Source organism: Marmota flaviventris, chromosome 9 (genome assembly GCF_047511675.1).
Source record: "Marmota flaviventris isolate mMarFla1 chromosome 9, mMarFla1.hap1, whole genome shotgun sequence".
Taxonomy (NCBI): Eukaryota; Metazoa; Chordata; class Mammalia; order Rodentia; family Sciuridae; genus Marmota; species Marmota flaviventris.
Genome location: NC_092506.1, coordinates 60,639,022 through 60,660,700, shown reverse-complemented (window position 1 = coordinate 60,660,700; position 21,679 = coordinate 60,639,022). Strand labels below are relative to the sequence as shown.

General features: G+C 49.2%; 3 protein-coding genes across 10 annotated transcripts in view; 1 reads left to right on the top strand and 2 right to left on the bottom strand.

The window, feature by feature from the left end:
• Positions 1–9,791, top strand: part of Numa1 (nuclear mitotic apparatus protein 1) — an 80,251-nt gene extending 70,460 nt beyond the window's left edge. For 5 of the 6 annotated variants that reach the window (XM_071616444.1, XM_071616445.1, XM_027942542.2 and 2 more), the window contains exons 15-26: positions 46–87; positions 1,542–1,610; positions 3,604–3,723; positions 3,809–4,027; positions 4,134–4,291; positions 5,640–5,886; positions 6,670–6,898; positions 7,511–7,647; positions 7,990–8,166; positions 8,379–8,492; positions 8,610–8,822; positions 9,094–9,791. In XM_071616444.1, coding sequence (XP_071472545.1) covers positions 46–87; positions 1,542–1,610; positions 3,604–3,723; positions 3,809–4,027; positions 4,134–4,291; positions 5,640–5,886; positions 6,670–6,898; positions 7,511–7,647; positions 7,990–8,166; positions 8,379–8,492; positions 8,610–8,822; positions 9,094–9,105 — 1,737 coding nt within the window. In that variant the 3' untranslated portion in view covers positions 9,106–9,791. The remainder of the gene's footprint in view (positions 1–45; positions 88–1,541; positions 1,611–3,603; positions 3,724–3,808; positions 4,028–4,133; positions 4,292–5,639; positions 5,887–6,669; positions 6,899–7,510; positions 7,648–7,989; positions 8,167–8,378; positions 8,493–8,609; positions 8,823–9,093) is intronic. The other variant, XM_071616446.1, reaches the window with a different exon arrangement.
• Positions 9,792–10,093: 302 nt separating this feature from the next.
• Positions 10,094–13,807, bottom strand: Il18bp (interleukin 18 binding protein). 2 transcript variants are annotated; one of them, XM_027942547.3, is made up of 7 exons: positions 13,702–13,807; positions 13,039–13,158; positions 12,619–12,702; positions 11,996–12,202; positions 11,249–11,372; positions 10,905–11,169; positions 10,094–10,780 (listed from the first exon to the last, which is right to left on the bottom strand). In XM_027942547.3, exons 3-7 carry the CDS (start codon positions 12,653–12,655, stop codon positions 10,655–10,657), a joined length of 759 nt encoding a protein of 252 aa, XP_027798348.1. In that variant the 5' UTR covers positions 12,656–12,702; positions 13,039–13,158; positions 13,702–13,807; the 3' UTR covers positions 10,094–10,654. The 2 variants fall into 2 exon arrangements, with proteins under 2 accessions (XP_027798348.1, XP_027798349.1); XM_027942548.3 differs by having other exon boundaries at positions 11,022–11,169; positions 13,702–13,806.
• Rnf121 (ring finger protein 121) overlaps positions 13,702–21,679 on the bottom strand; it is a 60,872-nt gene continuing 52,894 nt past the window's right edge. For both annotated transcript variants that reach the window (XM_027942544.2, XM_071616448.1), the window contains 3 exons: positions 18,197–18,330; positions 17,510–17,611; positions 13,702–16,261 (listed from right to left, as the gene is read on the bottom strand). In XM_027942544.2, coding sequence (XP_027798345.2) covers positions 16,141–16,261; positions 17,510–17,611; positions 18,197–18,330 — 357 coding nt within the window. In that variant the 3' untranslated portion in view covers positions 13,702–16,140. The remainder of the gene's footprint in view (positions 16,262–17,509; positions 17,612–18,196; positions 18,331–21,679) is intronic.

Below are 21,679 nucleotides of genomic sequence, written 5' to 3'. Positions count from 1 at the left end.
GGGGCACCCTTCTCACTGTCTCCATTGCTCCTCCCCCGTGCACAGGTGGAACAGCTAGAGGTATTTCAGAGAGAGCAGACTAAGCAGGTAATGCCTGGGGTCCTTGATAAATGCTGGCTGCTTAAACGGTGACCAGTCTTGGTGCATGACCCCGCCTGCAGCTTGCCTCCATCAGCTCCTGTTGTGAACTGTTTGTGAAGGGGGCAGGGTCAAGCGTGGAATTCAGGCCCAGGCTGCCCAGGAGTGCGGTGTGCTGGGCCCTCCCTCAGGCCTCATCCCACCCATCCCAGGTCGGCCTCTCCGCCCTTATCTACTGTCTTATCTGCTTGTCAGGGATGAGGGGTGGCATAGGCTTCATCGTTCATGGACCTGAACCAGTGACAAAACTGAATCCTTGTGATTCCAAAACCTCCTAAGACCTGTTTTTAGTTAGGGATATTCAACTAAGAGGAATAGCAGAGTTACCTGTGGGCCCTGTTTAACACAGTGCCCTTTTGCCCCCCACAGTGTATGCCTTTGTTACAACCACAAAGGTGATCTGAAGGCAGCCTTCACAGGACAGGGAGAGTGGTGGGCTTAGCATGCCCACCTCGCATGGCATGGAGCTGTCTAGAGCAGGAAAGCCAAGGTTGAGAGGATCAGACAAGGTCTGCACGAGATGGGATCATGTGGTCTGGCCGCCTCTCTCTCAAGGATCTCAGTGCTTCAGAGATGTCATGCCTGTGGAGCTGCTGTTTAGTGAGAACACCCCTCTACCGCCCTCCTTCCCAGTCACCTCAGGCCTTCTGAATTATTGAACCTTCCATTCTTCCTGTCACCTCCTCCAAGGAGCCTGAGATGATTGGGGACAGTCAAAGTGAAAAGCAAACAGTTAGCAATGGAGCCCTTGCTTCTCCCTTTGCTGCCTGGTCATGCCTGAACTCCTGGAATGCCTGGAGGAGTCAGGGCTGCTTGTGTCTGTTTCAATCCTTCCCATCCCTCTCCTCCCTTTCCTCTTCCTTTGTGGGAATGGGGGAGCTGGGAGTATGTGTGTTGCCCTGCTCTTGTCTTCCAGCAGTCTGTTCCCCGAGTGCTAACCACAGTGGTCTCACCGCTAGCACTAGCCCTAATGGCCCATGGAGATGGGGAAGAGGTCTGAGCATCTGGGGCTTTTGCTTTGGCAATTTCTGGAAAGAAGGAAAACTGGGTGTCCGTTAATTATGTCTGCTAGAGGACTAGCCTAGGTCCCCTATTCCTGCCCCCAGCCTGGGAAAGTTTGGGAGCTTGGGAGTGATGGCAGCAGTGGGGTGGTAGTGAGGTGGCAGCAGCTGGGGGGTGGACTAAATATGGGTAGATGGCCCTGTTACCATCTGTGTGAAGTTACCTCCTTTAGATTCTGCCAGCCAGTCTGGGCAGCAGGCCATTCCCTAACTGCAGTCTAGAGAAAGGACCCAAGTTCCTTCTATGAACTGTGGAGACACTGGTCTGGGGAAGCTCCCTACTTTGTCCAGACATCCAAGGAAAAGCCTCCTGAGTTTCTCATCTCCTCTTTTCCTCCCCAGGTAGAAGAACTGAGTAAGAAATTGGCTGACTATGACCAGGCCAGCAAGGTGCAGCAGCAGAAGCTGAAGGTGGGCCAGCGGAGGGGATAGGCCTGGCTACTAGCTGCCTCAGGAGATTGGGAGAGGGAAGTGCTCTCTAAGCCGCAGGGGTATGGGGTCAGAGGAGGGGCAGCTGGGTTCCTGGCAGCCTCAGGAGCTCTGTACCTGGCTCAGGAGTGCTACATATGCCTTTTGGGACCTCTTGGAGAAGACCAGAAAGGTTCCCATCCCTCTGGACCTTCACGGTCCACTACAACTGTTAGTCAACCTATGATTCTTTATATTTAAATTGAATTAAATAAAAAAACTCAGATCCTCAGTCGGACTAGCCACATTGCTCTTGCTCAGTCATTCTATGTGGCTAGTGACTACTCTACTGGACAACGCATGTACAGAGTTCTCCATCATCTCAGGAAGTTCTGTGGAACAGTGCTAGTCTAGGTAGTTTGATAGTTTCGGTTCCAGGGTGAGAGAGTGCTTTTTCCTTTTTTTTTAGGTACTGGGGATTAAAGCCAGGGTACTCCACCACTGAGCTGTATCCTCAGCCCCTTTTATTTTTTATTTATTTATTTTTATGGCGTGCTGAGGATCGAACCTAGGGCCTTGCACATGCTAGGCAAATGCTCTACCACAACTCCAGCACCCTTTTTACTTTTTTTGAAACAGAGTCTCATTAAGTTACCCAGGCTGGTCTTAAACCTAAGTAGCTGAGATAACAGTCATGCACTACCATGTTGGCTTACAATGCAATTAATCATTCTCTCAAAGCATTCCATCTTTTATTTGTTTATATGTGGTACTTGAGCATGCTAGGCAAGTACTCTACCACTGAGCTATACTCCCACCAGCCCCTACGATTAACATTTTTAATGCTTTCAACTGTGTCACTTTCTTTGTTCTAATACTTGTCTTTTGCAGCTGCAGGCTTCAGAACTTTTGGTCAGAGGCAAAGGAATTGGGCATTAATGCATTGGGACTTGCTAAACCCCTAGTGGGTCCCAGGTGTTGATGGGAGCTCAGAGCATCATTTCTTCTGCTCACCTTCCCATACACCCTGCACCATGTTCTGATTACATGATAAACATACTTTTTATAGTCCTTTTTGAGCTTGCTCTGAGATAAGAGATGTAGGAGAGGCAAGAATGGGATGCTCTTATCAAGTGTCTACAGCAAACCAGCACTTGCTGGCATTGCAGGGGGAGAATCAGATGCAGGCCTGCTCTTAAGGAGGCAGTAATGACATCAAAATGAGATTCTATAGGCTTTGGAGTCATGTAGACCACACTCAGACAGTGACTGCCATTTGGTCACTGTGATGTGGTCAGTTTACTTAAATCTCTGCAGGGTTTCTACATCTCAAATTTTGAGGATAAAGTTACTTTTTTTGGGGGGGGGGATGCCGGGGATTGAACTCAGGGGCACTTGACTACTGAGCCACATCCCCAGTCCTATTTTGTATCTTTATTTAGAGACAGGGTCTCACTGAGTTGCTTAGCATCTCGTTTTTGCTGAGGCTGGCTTTGAACTCAAGATCCTTCTGCCTCAGCCTTCCGAGCTGTTGGGATTATAGGCACATGCCACCGTGCCTGACAAGGAAGGTCCTCCTAAAAGTGGTTTGGAGAAGTGAATTCCCTGTCACAGGAGAACTCATATGCCAAGTGCCTAACACCACCATCTGTACTAGGATGCTGTGCACCCAGTGTTCTCAGAGGATTCCCTTCCTCCTTGGGGAGACTGTGTATGTGGGAAGAGGATGATACTTTGTGCCTGGTCTCAAGGCAAAGACAGGGCTGTCAGAGGCCAGCAGAGGGGTGAGCTGGTTAGGAAAACTTCCACAGATGTGGACTTTGAGCATGTGTGGTGTTTCCATAGGCTGTAGCTGGGGGGAGTGTGTGTATTGGGGGAAGGGGGATGCCTTAACATCCTCAGAGAATACTCAGGAGTCTGGAACACCTGTGGAGCCTGAGCAGCCAGCTAGAGAAGGTCAGTAGAGTGGAACAGCCAGCCCAGCCTTTCTTCTCAGGCTTTCCAGGCCCAGGGAGGTGAGAGCCAGCAGGAGGCCCAGCGCCTCCAGGCCCAGGTGAATGAACTGCAGGCCCAGTTGAACCAGAAGGAACAGGCAGCTGAGCACTATAAGCTGCAGGTGAGATGCCCAGCTCTAGCCTGCTCTGCTCTTCCTACTGCCCTCTAGGCTTTGCCACACCCCACCTATCCCTCTGTCCACACAGATGGAGAAAGCCAAGACCCATTATGATGCCAAAAAACAGCAGAATCAAGAGCTGCAGGAGCAGTTACGGGGCCTGGAACAGCTGCAGAAGGAGAACAAGGAGCTGCGGGTGGAAGCTGACCGTCTGGGTCGTGAGCTGCAGCAGGCTGGGCTAAAGACCAAGGAGGCTGAACAGACCTGCCGCCACCTTACTGCCCAGGTGCGCAGCCTGGAAGCACAGGTAAGCATCTGGCTGAACAGACTCACCTCAGCTCTGATCTCTTGGACCCCTTTTCCCTCTTACCTGAGCCCACACCTGCCTTAGGCTTTCTTTCTCTCTTTACCAGGTTGCCCACGCAGACCAACAGCTTCGAGACCTGGGTAAATTCCAAGTGGCAACTGACACCTTAAAGAGCCGTGAGCCCCAAGCTAAACCCCAGCTGGACTTGAGTATTGACAGCCTGGATCTGAGCTGCGAGGAGGGGACCCCACTCAGTATCAGCAGGTCAGGAGACAGCCCTCCACCCTAAATCTATTGTTGACTGACCACCTGCTCTTCAGAAGGCTGTATTCCAGATACTGGGCCAGGATGATAGTGAAAGTGCTATCCTTTTACTCTATGGAAGTTTTTTCTTTCTTTTTGGTGAAACTGGAGATTGAACCTAGGAGCACTGTACCATTGAGCGACATCCTCCAGTCCTTCTTTTTTTGAGACAAGGTCTTGCCAAATAGCCCGAGGCTGGCCTCGAATCCTGGCCTCCCCAGTAGCTAGGATTACAGGTATGCGCCATGTTCAGTTTCCAGCTGTGCTCAGTTGGAAGTCTATAAAGCATCATAGGTGTGATGACAGACTTCTGGATAGGGCACAGTGGGAAGGAAAAGAAGCAAGTGGTCAGGAAAGGCTTCATGGAGGTTTTTGTTCTTCTGAGTCTTAAAGGAATCCACAGGTATATGTGCTAGGTAAACAGGAGTGCATTGTGAGCAGAGGTAGAAAAGGAGGCTGGGAGGCTCAGAGGGCCTGGTTGGACTCCCTCTTGGAAGCTCGTGTCTAGACTTGATCCTAAAGGCACTGAGGAATCTCAGAAGGGTCAAAATTGAGGAGTATATGGTCAGGTTTGCATTTTAGAAAGGTTTCAATAGCAAGTGTAAAAGTTTAAGACTGAAAATACATTTATTGTTCTTACTAAACAGTTATATTACTGACTATGTACCACTGTTCTAAGCACTTCATTTCTTCTCCAGCAAATCTATGAGGTAGCTTGTCATTTCTCCTTAAACACATGAAACTGGGGCATACAGGCCATTCATTTGTCCATGGTCCCACAGTCGTGGAGCTGGGATTTGAACCTGGGCAGCCTGGCCCAAGTCTGTCCTTGCCACTACTCTGCTGACTCTCTCAGAAGCCATTCTTTATAAAGTCTAGGTAAGAGGAGGCAAGGTTGACCAAGGAAGGACATGTGCATGGAGAGGAGTGTGGAGAGAAGAGCTGCTTAGGCAGTGTGGCGATGGCTTGGCAGAAGGACGACTGTGTCTCTGTTCAAGGACTGGGGCCTTGCAAGTGTGTGCCCCCGTAATGAAACAGGAGAAGCATGAGGAAGATCAGCCTGATGGGCTTAGTTTGTGAAGTAGCTGTGGCCTCCATGGGATATCTAAGCCCTAAAGAGCAGGCTTAGCCCAGAGACCCAGGAATCACTGGTATGGAGGACTTAGAAGCCCCAGGAGTGGACTGAAGGCTGGGCCCAGGCCAAGGGCTTTTCTGAACCTCTGCTTATAATAAATGCAAGAAATGGCCACTGGGGACCAAAGTGATAGCCAACCCAGGAAGCATGCCTGAGCAGTTTTCTTTTCCACAGCAAGATGCCTCGTACCCAGCCTGATGGCACAAGCATCCCTGGAGAGCCAGCCTCACCCATCTCCCAGCGCCTGCCCCCCAAGGTGGAATCCCTGGAGAGCCTCTACTTCACCCCCATCCCTGCTCGAGGTCAGGCCCCCCTGGAGAGCAGTCTAGACTCCCTGGGGGATGTCTTCTTGGACTCTGGCCGTAAGACCCGGTCTGCTCGTCGGCGTACAACACAAATCATCAACATTACCATGACCAAGGTCAGGCTGCTGGTAATAGGGCTCCAGGACAGTAATTCCTACTTCCTTTCATAGGCATCTTTCCCCTTAGGTCCTCATTCAGGAATGAGGCACGATGACCAACCAGTTCCTAATATACAGATGAAAAAGCTGTATCTTTCCCTTAGGAAAGATCCGAAGGGCAGTGACTTACTTAGGAGTTTTCTGTAGAAAAGGGCAGAGCTGAATTAGACCCCTGTGTAATTAACTCCAAGGTTAGTGTCCACCTCATGTGAGACATTGATTAGCATTGATTCCTTGCAGGCTGAAAGGAGAGGATGGGAAGTTGCAGCCCAGGCCTGGGCTCTTGCCCTTGTTTTTCTCTGGGAGGAGAGGTGCCTTTATGCAGCAGGTGGCTCTTTGTATGCAAGGTGCCTTCTACCAAGAAGCCAGAGAAGTTATAGAAGATGGTAGGGGTCCAGGAATTCTGGACCCTAAGGGACAGCAGAGGTTGAAGGCCAAGGCTGAGTGTATGATGCATCCCAGGATCTGTGGGTTCTAGCTCTAGTTCACCTACTTCCTAGTTGAGATGTTACTTTATTTCTTTATACCGTACCTCTGAAATGGATTGATAACTCTGCCTGCCTTCCCTTAGAGGACTTCATGGAGAAAAAAATGGATAGAAAAGAGTCTTGATAGGCTCAGCATCTTATAAAGGCTTTCTGCTCATTTGCAGACATGCATGGCCCTTGAGGGGCAGTGGGGTGTGGGGCTTCAAGGAGAGAATGGGAGGTGGCTTTATCAACACAACTCATATTCTTGCAGAAGCTAGATGTGGAGGAACCAGACAGTGCCAATTCATCCTTCTACAGTACACAGTCCGCCCCTATTTCCCAGGCCACCCTGCGGCCTGCCTCCTCAACTCAGTCTCTACCCAGCCTGGGCTCTCCTGATGATGGCAACTCAGCTCTGCTTAGCCTGCCTGGCTACCGACCCACCACTCGAAGCTCTGCTCGCCGCTCCCAGGCCAGGGTGTCCAGTGGGGCCCCACCAGGTAAGAGGACTAGAAGTAGATCCTGGTACAAGAAAAAGAGGCAAGCTTTTAGAATCCCCAGGCTGGCCCCCTTGCTTCCTTGCTGCTCTGGTACCACCTGCCTTTCTTCTCTGTAGTCTCAGAATCTCGCTTGTCCAGCTATGGTAATGCTGGGACAGTCCGAACCAGGGGTGCTCACACATGATAGTGACATGATAGTGACAGTTACCTGTCAGAAGCCCTCCTCAGCTGGTGATGGGCTCTTGGAAGGGCTAGCTTGGCCAGAATTTTCTTGGATGTTGTTGCTATTTGGGCTCCAGGAACTCCTTCCACTCCTCCAGGTATTAATTCCTGGCCCTTAATTAGTTTCTCCTGGTGTGAGACACCAAGCTTTGACAAGTGAATAGTATGTAATCCTATCCTCTGTAAACGACCTTCCCAGGGAGAGAGCAGCAACCAAGGCCTCATGATTGAAATGGTCAGCATGTCTCACTCCTGTCCCTGTAGCATTGGTATTAGATTTGAAGTCCCTGGGGTAGGTGGAAGGGAACACTAGCAGGAGAATCTGAAAGTATCAGGGCCAGTGGGGAATTTGTTGACTCTAGCTCCTGACAACTTTTCTGCCCTCCACAGGAAGGAACAGCTTCTACATGGGTTCTTGCCAGGATGAGCCTGAGCAGATGGATGACTGGAACCGCATTGCAGAGTTACAACAGCGCAACCGAGTATGCCCCCCACACTTGAAGACCTGCTATCCACTGGAGTCCAGGGTGAGCCTTGGGGGTCACTGTGCAGTAACTCCTACACTCTAGTGTCCTGGGTCTCTCCTGCTGAGGAGGGTGACCACCTCATGCTTCCATATGGAATGGCCAGCAGCTGTAGCAGCTCAGGATTAAATCACTGTGAGTGGGTAGGAGTTCAGAGAGGAGTCTGTATGGAACTCCTGCCTATTTTTCTGGGGTACAGGTAGATAACAGGAAGGGGGACGCCTTTTAAGGTAGGAAGGATCCAGTCATTCCAAGTGTCAGGCATTTGAAAAGTTCTGAGGTAGGCCCAGTTCCTGTTCCATTTCTGTACAGCTGGGGCTCACTGACAACTTCTACCTCCTGCAGCCTTCCCTGAGCCTGGGCACCATCACAGATGAAGAGATGAAAACCGGAGACCCCCGGGAGACCTTGCGCCGAGCCAGCATGCAACCAACCCAGATTGCTGAGGGCACTGGTATCACCACACGGCAGCAGCGCAAACGGGTCTCTTTAGAGAGCCACCAGGGCCCTGGCACCCCTGAGGTAGGTGACAGTGGCTTCTGTGTTTTGTTCTGAATAGCAGTGTGTCCAGGTCAGGCTCAGCTAACCCAGTTTGAGAAGTGAATTAAAGGGGAGGTTTCTTTCCAAAGGCCTGATGCATGGGTGGGGCCATGGAAAAGGGAACAGGTTGACGAAGTCTTGGCTCTAAGAACCCAAGATACCTGGCTTGGGATGTCATATTCTCTTCCCCACAGTCCAAGAAGGCCACCAGCTGTTTCCCACGCCCCATGACTCCCCGGGACCGACATGAAGGGCGCAAACAGAGCACTACTGAGGCCCAGAAGAAAGCTCCAGCTGTTTTAAAACAGGTTAGACCGGGATTGGAGGGGACAGAAGACACTAGCAAAGCCTTGCTGGCTGAGCCTTGGAGTAGCAGGCTGGCCGGGAAGGCAGCTGTGAATTCCCAGTTTGACCTTCTTCCACAGGCTGACCGGCGTCAGTCAATGGCCTTCAACATCCTCAACACACCTAAGAAGCTGGGAAATAGTCTTCTACGACGAGGAGCCTCAAAGAAGGCCCAGTCCAAGGCCTCCCCCAATACCCGCAGTGGAACCCGCCGCTCTCCACGCATTGCCACCACCACAGCCAGTGCTGCCACTGCTTCTGCGGCCACTACCACCCCTCGGGCCAAGGGCAAGGTAGAAGTATTGATAGGAGCAGGAGCGCAGGGCAGGGCCAAGTCAGGCCACTGGAGAGTTAAGAAGTGTCCCTGGGTTTGGTAATAGCAGCTTATTGTCAGAGGGGAGCTAGGTCAACCCCCTTTCCACTGACAACACCCAGAGCTGCTTAAGTAGGGCCAGAAACTGGTAAATTGAAGCTAGATGTGTCCAGATTCATGAAGGAAGGAATCCCAGTCAGGTGTTTGGGTGAGGAAGGGTTTTTCACCATGTGACTCTCTCTCTTTTTCAGGCAAAGCACTAAAGGCCAGTACCAGTGAGTGGCCCCACCTGTGTACCCTGATGCTGACCTCTCCTGGTCCTTTTCCTTCTACTGTCCCTCTCAGTGCCTTCTCTCAGCTCCCAGGCCAATAGTGGCCAAACCCCTAGAGACAGTGATGCCTGCCCACACCCTGGCCTATACCTGGACCTTCACAGAGCTGGCCCAGGAGGCTCCAAGCTTTGACAGTGTGGGCCCTCTCCCAACCTTGCCTCCTAATTTTTTTTGTTGTTGTTGGAGCTGTCAATTCTCTATCATAACCAGATATAAGGCTGGCTTTGAGTGGCTGTATCCTTGGGCCCAGCCACTCTACTCCCAGCCTAGAGGGGACCAGAGGAGCAGGCCCTGGCCTTTGTATCTCTCCGTGGCTGGGGACTAGCAAGGGGTGGGGCCTTGCTCTTGAAGACTGGGCATGACCTAGTAGGAGCCCCTGCTCTCTTCCACAAGGGCACAGATGCCCAAGGAATGTTCTTTTCCAGGACAAATGGGCCCTGGGTCTCAGGGCTAGGGTGGGGTGGGAGGGCAGCCTTAAACAGCAGCTCATACATACCCTACCTTCCCCAGACTTGCACTGGGGTTGGATTTGGAGTGATTGGAAGGTTTTTAAGGGCTGGGATGGATCTTTTTTTAAATGTTATTTCTTGTAAATAAAGTCTATTTTTCTCCCTTGAGTGCTAAGCAGCCTTGATCTGTATGGAATGAGGGAAATCTAGGCTCCTTGGAGCCTTCCTCTGTCCCCAGGATCTTCCCATACTCCATTTCTGGCCTCTGTTCCTGAGCAATTCTTTTCTTTTTTAAAAAGGCTTCTTGAGAGCCAGAGGCAAGGCTTCTTGAGGGCCTGCGATCTCTAAATCTGGTTTTGTTTTAAGGCTTCTAAGTGGCAGTCCTTCTCTTCCCATGCTCCCTCCTGAGACAGGCAAAGTTCCTGTGAGCGGAACTGAGGTCTAAATGACTAAGCAGATGTCAAGATGCCTCCATTGAATAATCCTTTATGAGGATTTATTGTGAGTCCTGCTGGGGATGACTGGGGATCAGAAGCAGCCACTGTCCCCTTCCCTGGGATAGTTCATTAAGGTGAAAAAATAATATATACATGTAGGCAACATGAAATCAATGCCACATGTGGCCAGAGCTGTGTGTGGCCATCACTGAAGAGGCGGCATTTCAACCAGTCTCCCAGGGTCACCTGTTGGAATAGCAAGGAAGACAGGACCAAGGACGCAAAGGCACATGAGTGGGAGCCATCTTAGAAACAAGGAAGGGTGCTCAGGCAGGACATGTGAGTCTTGGGCTAAGGTGCTGGACAGGTCTTGAAGGTTTCTGAGCAGGAGATATGTGTGATGAGTAGGACATAGAAAAGCCAATGAGACAGGTGAAGAGAAGGGCAAGCTGGAGGAGGGAGCCTTAAGGGGAGGTCACTGGGATTTTCTAGGTGGGTGGGAAGGACGTTTGAATCTGAGAAGAGGAGCCGCTTGCTCGCCCACAGCCTGCAGCCAAGACTTCGCCCTCCAGGTGGGAAGTGTCCAGGCTCTGCTCACGGTGGTGCTATTCTTGGCCCTGTGCTCACTCTTGACCCTGCTGATGTGGGCAGCTGGGGACCTGGGCTCTGGCTGGAAGGCAGGGCTTCTTGAGAGCCAGGCAGGACCACCCTCGGCCCAGCCTGGAGAAGTAAAGGCAGACAAGGATCAGGGTTAAGGAATGGAAGGACATCTGGTCATTTTCCTTCAGGCCATGCCTCCCCTGCCCAAGTCCTCAAGTCCTTTTTGTTTCTGCCTCAGGCTGACCTTAGGGAAAATGGGGGCATTAACTTGGAGGCTTCTCTGATGGGCCTTCCCTTCCTTTCTTCCCCACACAGAAGTGGAGCTCGACATGTCTCTGGAAGCCTCCCTTGGGTTCCTCACCCAGAGCTGTGCCAGGATGATATGATGCTGGGCAACCTGCCCAGGGTCCATAAACACACAGGAGAAGATGGTGTTTCGCAGGGCAGGGCTCAATTCCTCTAGCACCAAGGATCTCCACAGTCGAGTGCTTTTAATTCCAGGCTCTCGACTGGAACACGGGAAAGAAAAGCTGTGTGTGAGAGCTGCAGCGGGAGCCCTCCCTCCCGCTGGCCTCACCACCCTGTCACCTGGTGCTGCCCTCTCTCAGCCGGCCTGGGAGGTGCTCAATGAAGGAACCATTGCCCAACCAGTATAGGATGTTGAAGTCGGGGAAGTGGCTGCAGGCAGTACAGGACAAGGTCAGCGTTCCATCTGGGGATACAAGTGGCTGTTAGCCCTTCTGCAGATCAGGCTCTCCCTTCTCCCCACCCTGCCAGCTCCTCACGGACACATAAATCAGGAACCTGGAAGGCTGCTGTGCACCCCACCAAGGCAAGGAAGCCTATAAAGGGGAAGTACAGTTATCTAGGCCTACGCATGGGTATGTGGGGAAGGGTCCTAGGTCACATATTCCACTTCTGAGCCTCTTCTTCAGGATGACCTTTTCCAGTGCCCGGGCTCTGAGATTCTAGGCGCCCTAGGCCAAGTGCTCAGTGCTAGCAGGCTGATGCTCTTCTGAGATGGCCAAAGGGAAGGCAGGCTCTGGGGAGAGGGGCTGCACCTTAGAGTACATTTACAAACAAGGCCCTTGAGGACCTACAACAATTCTGAGTCTGAATTATCTCTGTCCCCTTTGAAAGGGGTCGTCTTGGGAACTGGGCCTTGAGCCCACACCATGATGCCAGGTTGGGGGTCAGAATGGTGAGCACTCTGCCAAGCTGGCCTGGCTAGTGATACACAGCAGGTGAAAAGTTAACTTTGGAGTCAACCCAACCCCGTGGATAATCTCCACCCTCTGGCCAGTGTCCTGGGATCCTAACATAATTGCTCCTTACTCAGTGGCACTTCCACTTCTGGCCAGGTCACCTCCAATGCTGGACACCTCTTAGCTGGTGGAAGTGTTGGAGACCTAGAGGGGCTAGGGTCCTTGGAGATCCCAGCTGAGGCAGTAGCAGCTGCGATAGTCTGAGGAACAGGTGTGGCTCCAGCCAAAAGAGTGACGATGTGGAGATACAGAAGCAGTACCCACAAAGAACTGGAGTCTAAGGAGAGGACAGTCACCGAGTCAGCTCCTGTCTTGACCAGAGATGGAATTGCTGCCTGGGTAAAGACTGTGACCCAGATTCAGGGAATCCAAGGGGCAGACTCCTCGGCTCCCACCCTTTAGGCCTTTGAATGAAGCACAAAGAAGCCCTCGAATGGAGCCAGAGCCACAGTATCTAGATAGAAACTTAAGAGTAACAACACTCATGGGGTGAGGATATAGCTCAGTTGGTAGAGTGCTTGCCTTGCAAGGCCCTGGGTTCAATCCCCAGCAAAACACACACACACACACAGACATACCAGTAATAGCACTCTTGACTTGGGTGGAATTCACCTGGGGTGTAGATGGTAGCACTGCTCCTTTCTGATCACAACCCCCACCCAATTCCCCTCCATGCACAGCCCCAAGTCCCACCTGGTATCCAGTTCTGTCCCATGGTCGTGATGTACATGAGGAGCTGGCAAGCTCAGGTTCTATATATCTGTGACTTCTTCCTCTCTGGGGAAGGGTTAGGAATGGGGAAATGTGGGTGACAACTACGTTTTCTCAGTAGTCTTTCTAGATCCCAGTCATACATGAGGATTTATAAACTCCACAGCTGGTCTTTGGGTCTGAAATATTCAGTGGGCTGCCAGGCCACTGCTATTACTCTGTCCATCTGTCCCAGTGACTCCCAGGCTGGAGCTATGTCAACATGCAGATACAAGCTGGGTATCACTAGTGACAATCTGACCCACCCAACTCTTTTTAACATTAATGTGAAGGCTATCTAGCCCAATCTTACCCCTGCATTAGGGATGTAGAAACAAGCCCCAAGAGGGACCAGGGACTTACCTAGTCACAAAGGAAGGTGATGCTCTCTCCACTGTTAGGAGTGGTTCTGAGAAGGGCAGGATGCAGTGAACTCCTTCTGGGAAAGTACTGGCCAGCACCCGTTTCACTTTCACTTTTGTTCTAACCAGGGATTCAAAGCAGGCACTAAGCCACTAAGAGGGGCAGGTACTGCACCTTCTTACGCCAATGCTCCAGGGCCCAGAAATGATCCAATTAACTCTTGGGCCCCTGTTCTCCAAATAGCAAACTGTTGTCTTATATACATCTCGTTGCTCAGGTCACCTACGTGTGAACCAGATGATTCTCTCATAGATCAATTTTGACCTAGACAAGAGTCAGGACTTTGGTGTTCCCCTCCATCCTTCAGAGCCATGTCTTTGTTTCCCGTTGAGCAGGCCTCTGCTTCCTCTTTTACATTCATACTGATAATCAAGGGGACAACATTTCTAGGCACTGAGAACCCCAAATTGGAACACCAATCATTTTAGGCTTAATGCTTCACCAGCTTATCACCATCCTGGTCTTTCTCAGGCTCCCTCACCTCCAACCAGCTACATCACTCAATACCCTCTATCACACCCACAAACCCTCTCACTTCCCTTGTCCTAGTACCTTTGGCCAGAGCTACAGTCGAGGGTCACTAGTAGTCTAAATACCCCCTACCTGGCTCCCAAGAAGTCCTGAAGAGTCCTCCTTTTTAGAAGCTCCTTCCTCGGAGCTGCAAAGCCCAGTTCAGCTGTGTCTACCCCCATGTGCCACGTCACAGGAAGTACACCAAGAGTACTTTCCTCTCGTCTGCAGAAAATCTTACAGTCAAGCCTAACATAAGCTGAAAGCTGGCCCTAGGAGGAGGGGAAGGCACTTCCTGGTGAAGCAGTGGCCCAACATAGGCTCTAGCAGCTTGGAGAGCTACATAAATATCATTCCGATCTCTGATGGAATAAAGGGAGCTGGGGTTGTGGCAGGGCCAGGACCAGGGTTAGCAAAATCTAAAGCAGTATTTACTCTCAGTGTTGTGCAAGGCAGATCAGATCCATCCTACAATATATGCATGTATCAAGTGTGTGCAACAGCTCTGTCTGAGGTTTGTGATTTCTGATCAGGAGAGTGACAGCTGGTGATAATAGCCAGGGAGGATGGGGAGATGGACTGGACTTGGAGGATGCATCAGGAACATAAAAAAATCAGACTCATATTCCTAATTTATGATGTCAAAAGTCACATCCTCTTCTTTTTCTCTAGATGTCTAGTTCACATTTCTGCTCCTCTCAGTTCCTCCCTCTACCTTCTGCTGTTAGGCTTCTGGGAAACGCCTCACTATATCTCTAGGAATTAGGTCCAGAGGCAAAACCACCTGGCAGAGAGAGGAGCCAGAAACTACACTGATATGTCATCAAGACCAGAGGCAGGCCACTGGGGCAGTCATGGGACTCAGGACTAAGAATAAAAACAACTTTGGCCTTGACTTCTCCCAAGTTTTCCATGGGATAAAAGTGAAAGAGTGATCTCTGAGCACTTCAACCAGTCCTTGTTCCCCTCTGATGGTGCGCCCACAGGTAGCATGAGCAGTGAGGTAATGGAAAGCCACCGTTGGGTCAGAGTGGCAGGAGGAGGGTGGGTGGTGATAGGTACTGACCTCAGGTAGTGAGGATGGAGAGCCACCTCAGACTGAAAGGGGGCCCAATGACGCTCCAAGGCTTCTAATGTCACCAGTCAGAAGCCTAGCATTCTACCACTCCAGGGATGTTGGAAGGGGAACAGCAAAAAAAGCAGCACCAACCACCCTCAGGCCCCAGCTCTCAGATGAGAGCAGTAGAGTGAAGACACCCCCAGGGACCCCAGGGAAAGAAGTAGGAAGAAGAAAAGCCAGATGGATATTCAGCTTTCCAACCCAGCTCACAGAGCTTTATTCAGACGGGAGTGACAAGATCCTGCTTGTTTCTTGAAGAGGCAGCCCTGACAGCCCCTCTGCCCTAGAAAGCCAGCACTGTCAGCCCGGGATTGCCCTCACGATTTCTTCAGGAAAAAGGGGGATGGAAGCCCCTTTTTACAACTCACCTAGACCTTATCCTTCTTCCCACCCATCCACCATTCCCACTGTCAGGCCCACGAGTGACAGAATTTACACAGGGATATTCCCTGGGCTGGGAATCCCCTGTTAACTTCACGGAAGTTTGTCTTTGACGACTGGGGGAAGTTGACATAGGATACCCTTCTGCTGCGCACGCACACATACACACACTCGAATATACAAACACATACTCATTCTCCCTCAGGCTTTCAGGAAGGAAGTGATGTGGCAGAGTGGCTTTTGGAGCACATTACCACTTCCGGGCTTCCGTGGCCTAACTATATATAGATGGCCTCTTTTCCTGCCTCACTACAGTCATGCTCAGGGGCAGGTTATTCATGCTGTTGATTATTCTAGTTGTCCCCAAACACACTGTCAATGAATTCTGAGGCCCCAGGGCTTCCCTTGTTGGAAGAGTCACTGAAGAGGTTCCACTTGCCTCACCCCGCCTTTAGCTTCTAGTCAGGGGGAGAGAGAGTTGATAAAACATCCATCCTGCATCAGACAGGGTAGAAGGGAAGACACTTGGACCCTCAGTGTTCATCTGTGGCAACAACTGAAGCTCTTTAACCATTCCACACTGAGTGGACCAGGCTGACCCCTGCAGAGGGAAGGCAAGGGAAAGGGAGTGGGTGGGTTGAGGCTCTCTGTTACCTGAGAACCCACCAGCACTCTCAGCCAGAGATGAGAAGACTCCTTTAAACCAAAAGCATCATGGCTGTGCTCCCATGTTACTCAAGCAAGGTGAGGCTCGAAGGGGTGGGGCGTTTAACTCCTACGCTCCACAATAAAAAAGTTTTTTTAAATATATTCATCAAAATAATTTTCTTTTAAAAAGCCCCCCACTGCTGACAGCCCCACAGGCTGGCTCTCCATCATTTCCCTCCCCGGCCCGGACACAGCCGGAGGGGTCCTGAGTGGCCCAAGCGCCCCTTTGAGTCTTTCCCACCCAGGAGGTCTTCATGGGCAGGGAGGAGAGTGCCCTGAGGTCCATGGTGGGTGGGGTGGTTTCTCCACTGCTGTGTTCCTGACTATTCCAGGCCCAGGATGTAGTTGATGCCTTGCACCAGGCCAATGATGACAGGCTGCCAGGCTACCAAGTATCGAAGCCAATCCAGCAGTTGTCCATACATGACATGAGGCCTCTCCCAGCTGTCAATGGGTTAAGGATCAGATGCATACATCCAAGAGCTACGAGTTCATCTCATATGGGAGGAAGGAGTCCCCAGCCTTTCCTGGGTCTACCACACCTTCCAGCTGCTCTGCAAATTGCCCATCCTCTCTGTAACTCTCCATATTGGAGTGAAGTCATCTAAACCCAGAGAATAGGGGAGGAAGACAGAGGAGACTGTGGGGCAGACAGGACAGACATCAGAGAAGTAAAAGGGTGAAATGGCCCTCCATGACCAACATGCAGGGGGGGGGGGGGGCTCCAGGCAACACTCTAAGATAGAATTGCCAGTGTGAGAACACACGGCCTGGCATTTTTAGATACTCTATAAATGTGTTGGTGACAATAACTGCAAAGAGTGGGATAGCGTAACCTGAATATTCTTCTAATGTCCAAAATTGAAGATTGTCTCTGTTGAGGAAGGGGTTGAGTCCAGGGTCAGAATGAGAAGGGAACAGGGACAGAGGCTAGTCACGAGGGAATCATCCTTGGCAGAGACTCTAAGGAGGAGCCATCCAGGGTACTAAGAACGAAACCCTGATAAGGCCAGGAAATGGGTTTCCTTTCTTTTGTTTTACATCTAAATGCTGGGCAGGGGGTCTGGAGAGGGGGGCCTGGGAAGGCCAGCTCTGAGGAAAGCACAGAGAAGCTCATGAAACTGTGGAGGGATCCCTCTAAAAACACTGGAGAGATTAGCTTGGCCCAGGTCTCTGCAAAATAAGGGAAGTCTCAAGCCTCAGCTTGGCCGTGGAATTATGCTTGTTCCTGAGCGGGGCCCTGGAAGAACCAAGCAGGAAACCTGAAAGGGAAGAGGCCAGAATCTCCTGTTCTGGGACTATAATGAGTACACTAGGAACATAATGTTCCCTGTGTACCTGAGCTAGTGTATAGAGAGGAAGGGACAGGGAACCATGCAGCAGAAAAAGGGGAACTCAGGTCATAAAGTTGCTAAGGAACTAAATGAACTAATGCAAGAGAAGTACTTAACACAGCACGAGCCACAAAGGAAATGGTGAATGACAGCAGCTATTACTATCAGTTTATAATGGGAAGGTGAGCAGTTAATCCTGCCTCATGTCACACCCCTAACTTCCCTAGAAGAGAAGCCAAACTGAATGCTGAATATGTTCCAGGTTGAAGGCAGGAGGGAGAGATCCAGACACAGAGTCATGTTGGCCAGTACTTTTTTCCCACCATCCACTTCCCACAAGGACCCAAACAAAGGATACGGGTTGCTGAACATTCTCTTCAGGTCTACCTTCTCTTTGCAGTAGGGACACGTCTGCTTCTTTCCAACAATGCACCAGCCACGGATGCAGAACTCATGGAATCTGAACACCACAGGTCAAGGGAAATGGTGGGAAACCAGGATGAAACTTCAGCCCCTGCTAGTCTGCAAGGTGCCTTGTACCAGCTCTGGTGAAAGATTCAAAGCCTGGCTTCGTTTCTTATCAGCCGTGTAATTCTGGGCACGTCCCTCGTCAGATCTTACAGGGTTATTAAGGGGCAAAATGGAGATAAGCTGTGGATCTCCCAACATAGGCAGGAAATGAGAGCTGAATAAACACCTTTGGTAAATATTACTAGTGTTACTCAGAATAAATCTGATTCTAAACTGAAGGATCCTATTAGAGGATCCTCCACCCCTGGGACATCCAATCTTGGTTCAGTGAGCTCAGCCTCACTAGTGTAGCCTCAGGCTCTCTTTGACCTAGGCAGTCTATAACCACTGCATGCACTAAGACAGGCTGCAGTCTGTGGGACAGGAGGAGGACAGTTGCAGTTTCAAGCCTCTTGTGGCTCTCCAGCACTCAAAGGTCTGTACAGCATGCTCAGGAACACAACCACCCACTTTCCCTCCCTGAATGGAGGGCGGTCTCAAGAGGGATGTGGTCCAGGAGCTTAAGGCAGGATACACATGATTGCAGGACAGCCTATATGTGTTCTCGATGATGCCCTCTTCACTGACGTCCACAAAGATCTGCTGCCCACACACAGCACACACGCTGTCCGAAAGGTGTTTGGTAGGCATGCCTGACTCACTGTAAAACTGGAGGAGAGCAGGAGGGAAGGACAGGAAAAACTGTGAGAATCCACTGAAATGGGGGGCATCACAGAGGCCTGAGGTCTTCTGGAGACGAGGCAAAGTGTCAGGGGAACTAAAGGACTTCTTTTAAGCCAAGTGAAGCTCATCGTTGCTGGATGGATGGGGAGAAAGGGACAAACCAGAGACAGGTTGAAAAGTTAGATGTAACAGGATCCAAAGGCTGCCCAGGGTCAGCACCAAGGACAAGGGAAAAGGGAGGGAGGAGGAGCTGATAATCAGGAGCTATGTCAGGTAAGTCATTGTGTGGCTATACGAGTCTATGAGAGATAGACATTTTCTAACATTTCAAATAGTGAAGCTAGGCACTGTGGTGTATACCTGTAACCCTAGTTACTTAGGAAGCAGAGGCAGGAGGATCTTAAGGTTGAGGCCAGACTGGTAAATTTAGCAAGATTCTGAGTTCAGTCTCTCCACACCACTAATAAAATGGTGAATCAGACATGATGGCATATGCCTATAATCTCAGTGACTCAGAAGCCTGCCACAGAAGAATCATGAGTTCAAAAGCTAATCTGGGAAACTTAGTGAGACCTGTCTCAAAACAAAAAGGGGAGCTGGGGATGTAGCTCAAGTGGTAGCGCGTGCACGAGGCACTGGGTTCGATTCTCAACACCACATAAAAATAAAGATACTGTGTGTCCACCTAAAACTAAAAAATAAATATTAAGAAAAAAAAAAAAAAAAAGGGCTGGGGATGTAGCTCAATGGTAGATCACCCCTGGGTTCAATCCCCATAACATAAATAGTGAAATAGTGGGGGTACTGTTGATTTGGTGACAAGAACATTCTCAGAAAATTGCAGCAACAGCAAAGGAGATTCAATTATTTTGAATCACATTTGGCAGCATGTCTCAAACTGCTGCACCCTTGAATCTACTACTTTCACTTTAAGGAATTAAAAAAAATAAATAAATGAAAATGTAAAAAATCTTCACACATACAGATATTCATTTAAGCATTATTCATAATTAAAGAAGCAAAGGGTTTGGCATTTCCTCAAAAGTTAAATAAATTGGGAGTATAGCTCAGTGGGAGGGTGCTTGCCTAATATGTATGTGCAGGGCTCTGGATTCAATCCCCAGCACACTGAAAAAAAGAGATTAAACAGGATTATCAAATGACCTCACAATTCTATACCTTGGCATATGCCCCAAAGAAATGAAAACAAGAACTGAACAGTGAATAAAATGTTAGTAATGCTTATAGTGGCATTCATAATAGCCCAAAAGTGGAACAAACCCGTGTTCAACAGATGAATGGGTATAATATAGTATATTCATACTATGGAATACTATTCAGTAATAAAAAGGAATGAAGTTCTGATACACACCATACACCAATGAACCTTGAAAACATTATGCTAAGTGAAAGAAGCCAGATGCCTACTGATAAGACAAATATTATGATTTCCCCACATGAAATTATCTACAGTAGGCAGATTCACAGGGATAGAAAATAGATTACAGGTAACCAAGGACTGGCTGCAGGAGGTAAAGGGGAGTTAATACTGAATGAGCAGAGTTTGTTTAAGGTGATGAAAAATTTGAGGTAGGCAGTGATGATGAGAACACAACACTGTGAATGTTATACCCTAACTGCACACTTAACATAGTTAAAATAGTGAATTTTATGTTTTATATCACAATATATATCCACAACTTCAGATTTAAAAAAAGAGAATAAGCAAAGAAATGGAAATAACTATAAATGACCAATCGACCAATAATAGAAGAATGCCTAAATAAATTATGGTACACAGTCAAGGTACTAATTGTCAACTGCCCCTTAAGAAATAACATTAAATGAGGCCCTGGGCTTGTTCCTCAGTGCTGCAACAAACAAACCAAAAGTAAAATCCCCAAGTAATCAAATGAGATACAGCATTGAGTGCTAAAAGCAGGGCATAAAATTGGACACATAGCATGACTTGTACCATACATAAAGATGAGGCCAAAGTTGTACAAAAAAAAAAAAAAAGACCAGAAGGAACAATGTCAGAATGTTTACACTGGTGATGTTTTGGTACTGGGATTGTGACTTTTTATTTTTAATAAATAATATTTATTGGGGATGGAATCCAAGATCGTGCTCCTGTTAGGCAAGCTCTACTGCTGGACTACACCTCCATTCCTTTAACCATTTATAAATGTACAATTGAGTGATACTAAGCATATTCACATTGCTGTGCATCTCCAGAACTTTTTCATCTTGAAAAACTGTATAATGAATTTCTTTAAAAGCCTCCTGCATTTATTATTACAATTTTTCTGTACCTGGGAGGTTGACTGACTGTACTTAGTCTTTTGCATTTTCTTAATTTGTGATTGCTGGTGTTTTTTTGTTTTGTTTTGTTCCAAGCAACTGTCTCTAAAAAAGCCAAAGTTTTCCGTAATTCAAAACTGGGTGAGAGATCACAGCAGAGGAAGAGGGCACATGGGTACTGGACAAGGAGTAAGGGAAAATGACATCTGAATCTCTAGAGAGGACACAGCTGTACCTGCTACAACATTCACTCAACCTAGTTGAGGGCTTTCCTCCTAAGTTGCCCTCTGAGGAATGGCCCTTCTTAACCATCAGAACTACTGCCCAATCTCTCTCCCCCTGCTGCAAGACTCCATTGCAGTGGTCCTTTTTTGGTTTTGTTCCCCTTATTGCTGGGGATTGAACACAGGATCTTGTGCATACTAGGCAAGCACTCTTCCACTGAGTTATATCCCCAGACCTTGCAGTGGTCTCTATATCTATTGCCATGGCCCCTCTTGAGAAAAGTCTGCCTTACCATTCTAAACAAAAATTGCAGCCTGTTTAAGAGTCCTCAAGGTCGGGAGAGAGAGAGATGCCAACCACTCTGTCTCAAAAACTCCACGAATACAGAACTTCTTGCTTTTACCTGTTTGAAAAATCTTAGATGGCTTCAGGTGAGTTCACTTATTATCAAAGAACACCAGAGCCACCCTATCACTGGGAAAAACAAAGACCAGAAAAGGAAAGAAACAAGATCACACCAGAGGCTGAGGCAGGAGTATTCCACGTTCAAAGCCAGCTATAAGTAATTTAGCAAGACCCTAAGCAGCTTAGTGAGACCCTGTCTCAAAATAAAAAATGAAATATAAAAAACAGGCCGGGGATTTGGCTCAGTGGTTAAGGCCTCCTGAGTTCAATATCTGATACCCCCCGCCCCCCCCCCAAAAGGAAATAAAATAGGACCAGAATCCAGATCCTCTGACTCCTGCCCTAGATCCACCACTATTTTAATGTCAAGGCATTCCACTGACATTTGCTGAATGCAGCA

What these genes read in the sequence shown, in the direction of transcription:
- Il18bp (XM_027942547.3), bottom strand. Translation starts at nt 12,655, where the DNA reads ATGTACATCACGACCATGGGACAGAACTGGATACCAG. An exon ending in CTGAGAGAGGGCAGCACCAG is followed by an intron (nt 11,170 to 11,248) that starts GTGACAGGGTGG and finishes CCCGTGTTCCAG; the next exon opens with TCGAGAGCCTGGAATTAAAA. An exon ending in ATGCCCCCATTTTCCCTAAG is followed by an intron (nt 10,781 to 10,904) that starts GTCAGCCTGAGG and finishes TTACTTCTCCAG; the next exon opens with GCTGGGCCGAGGGTGGTCCT.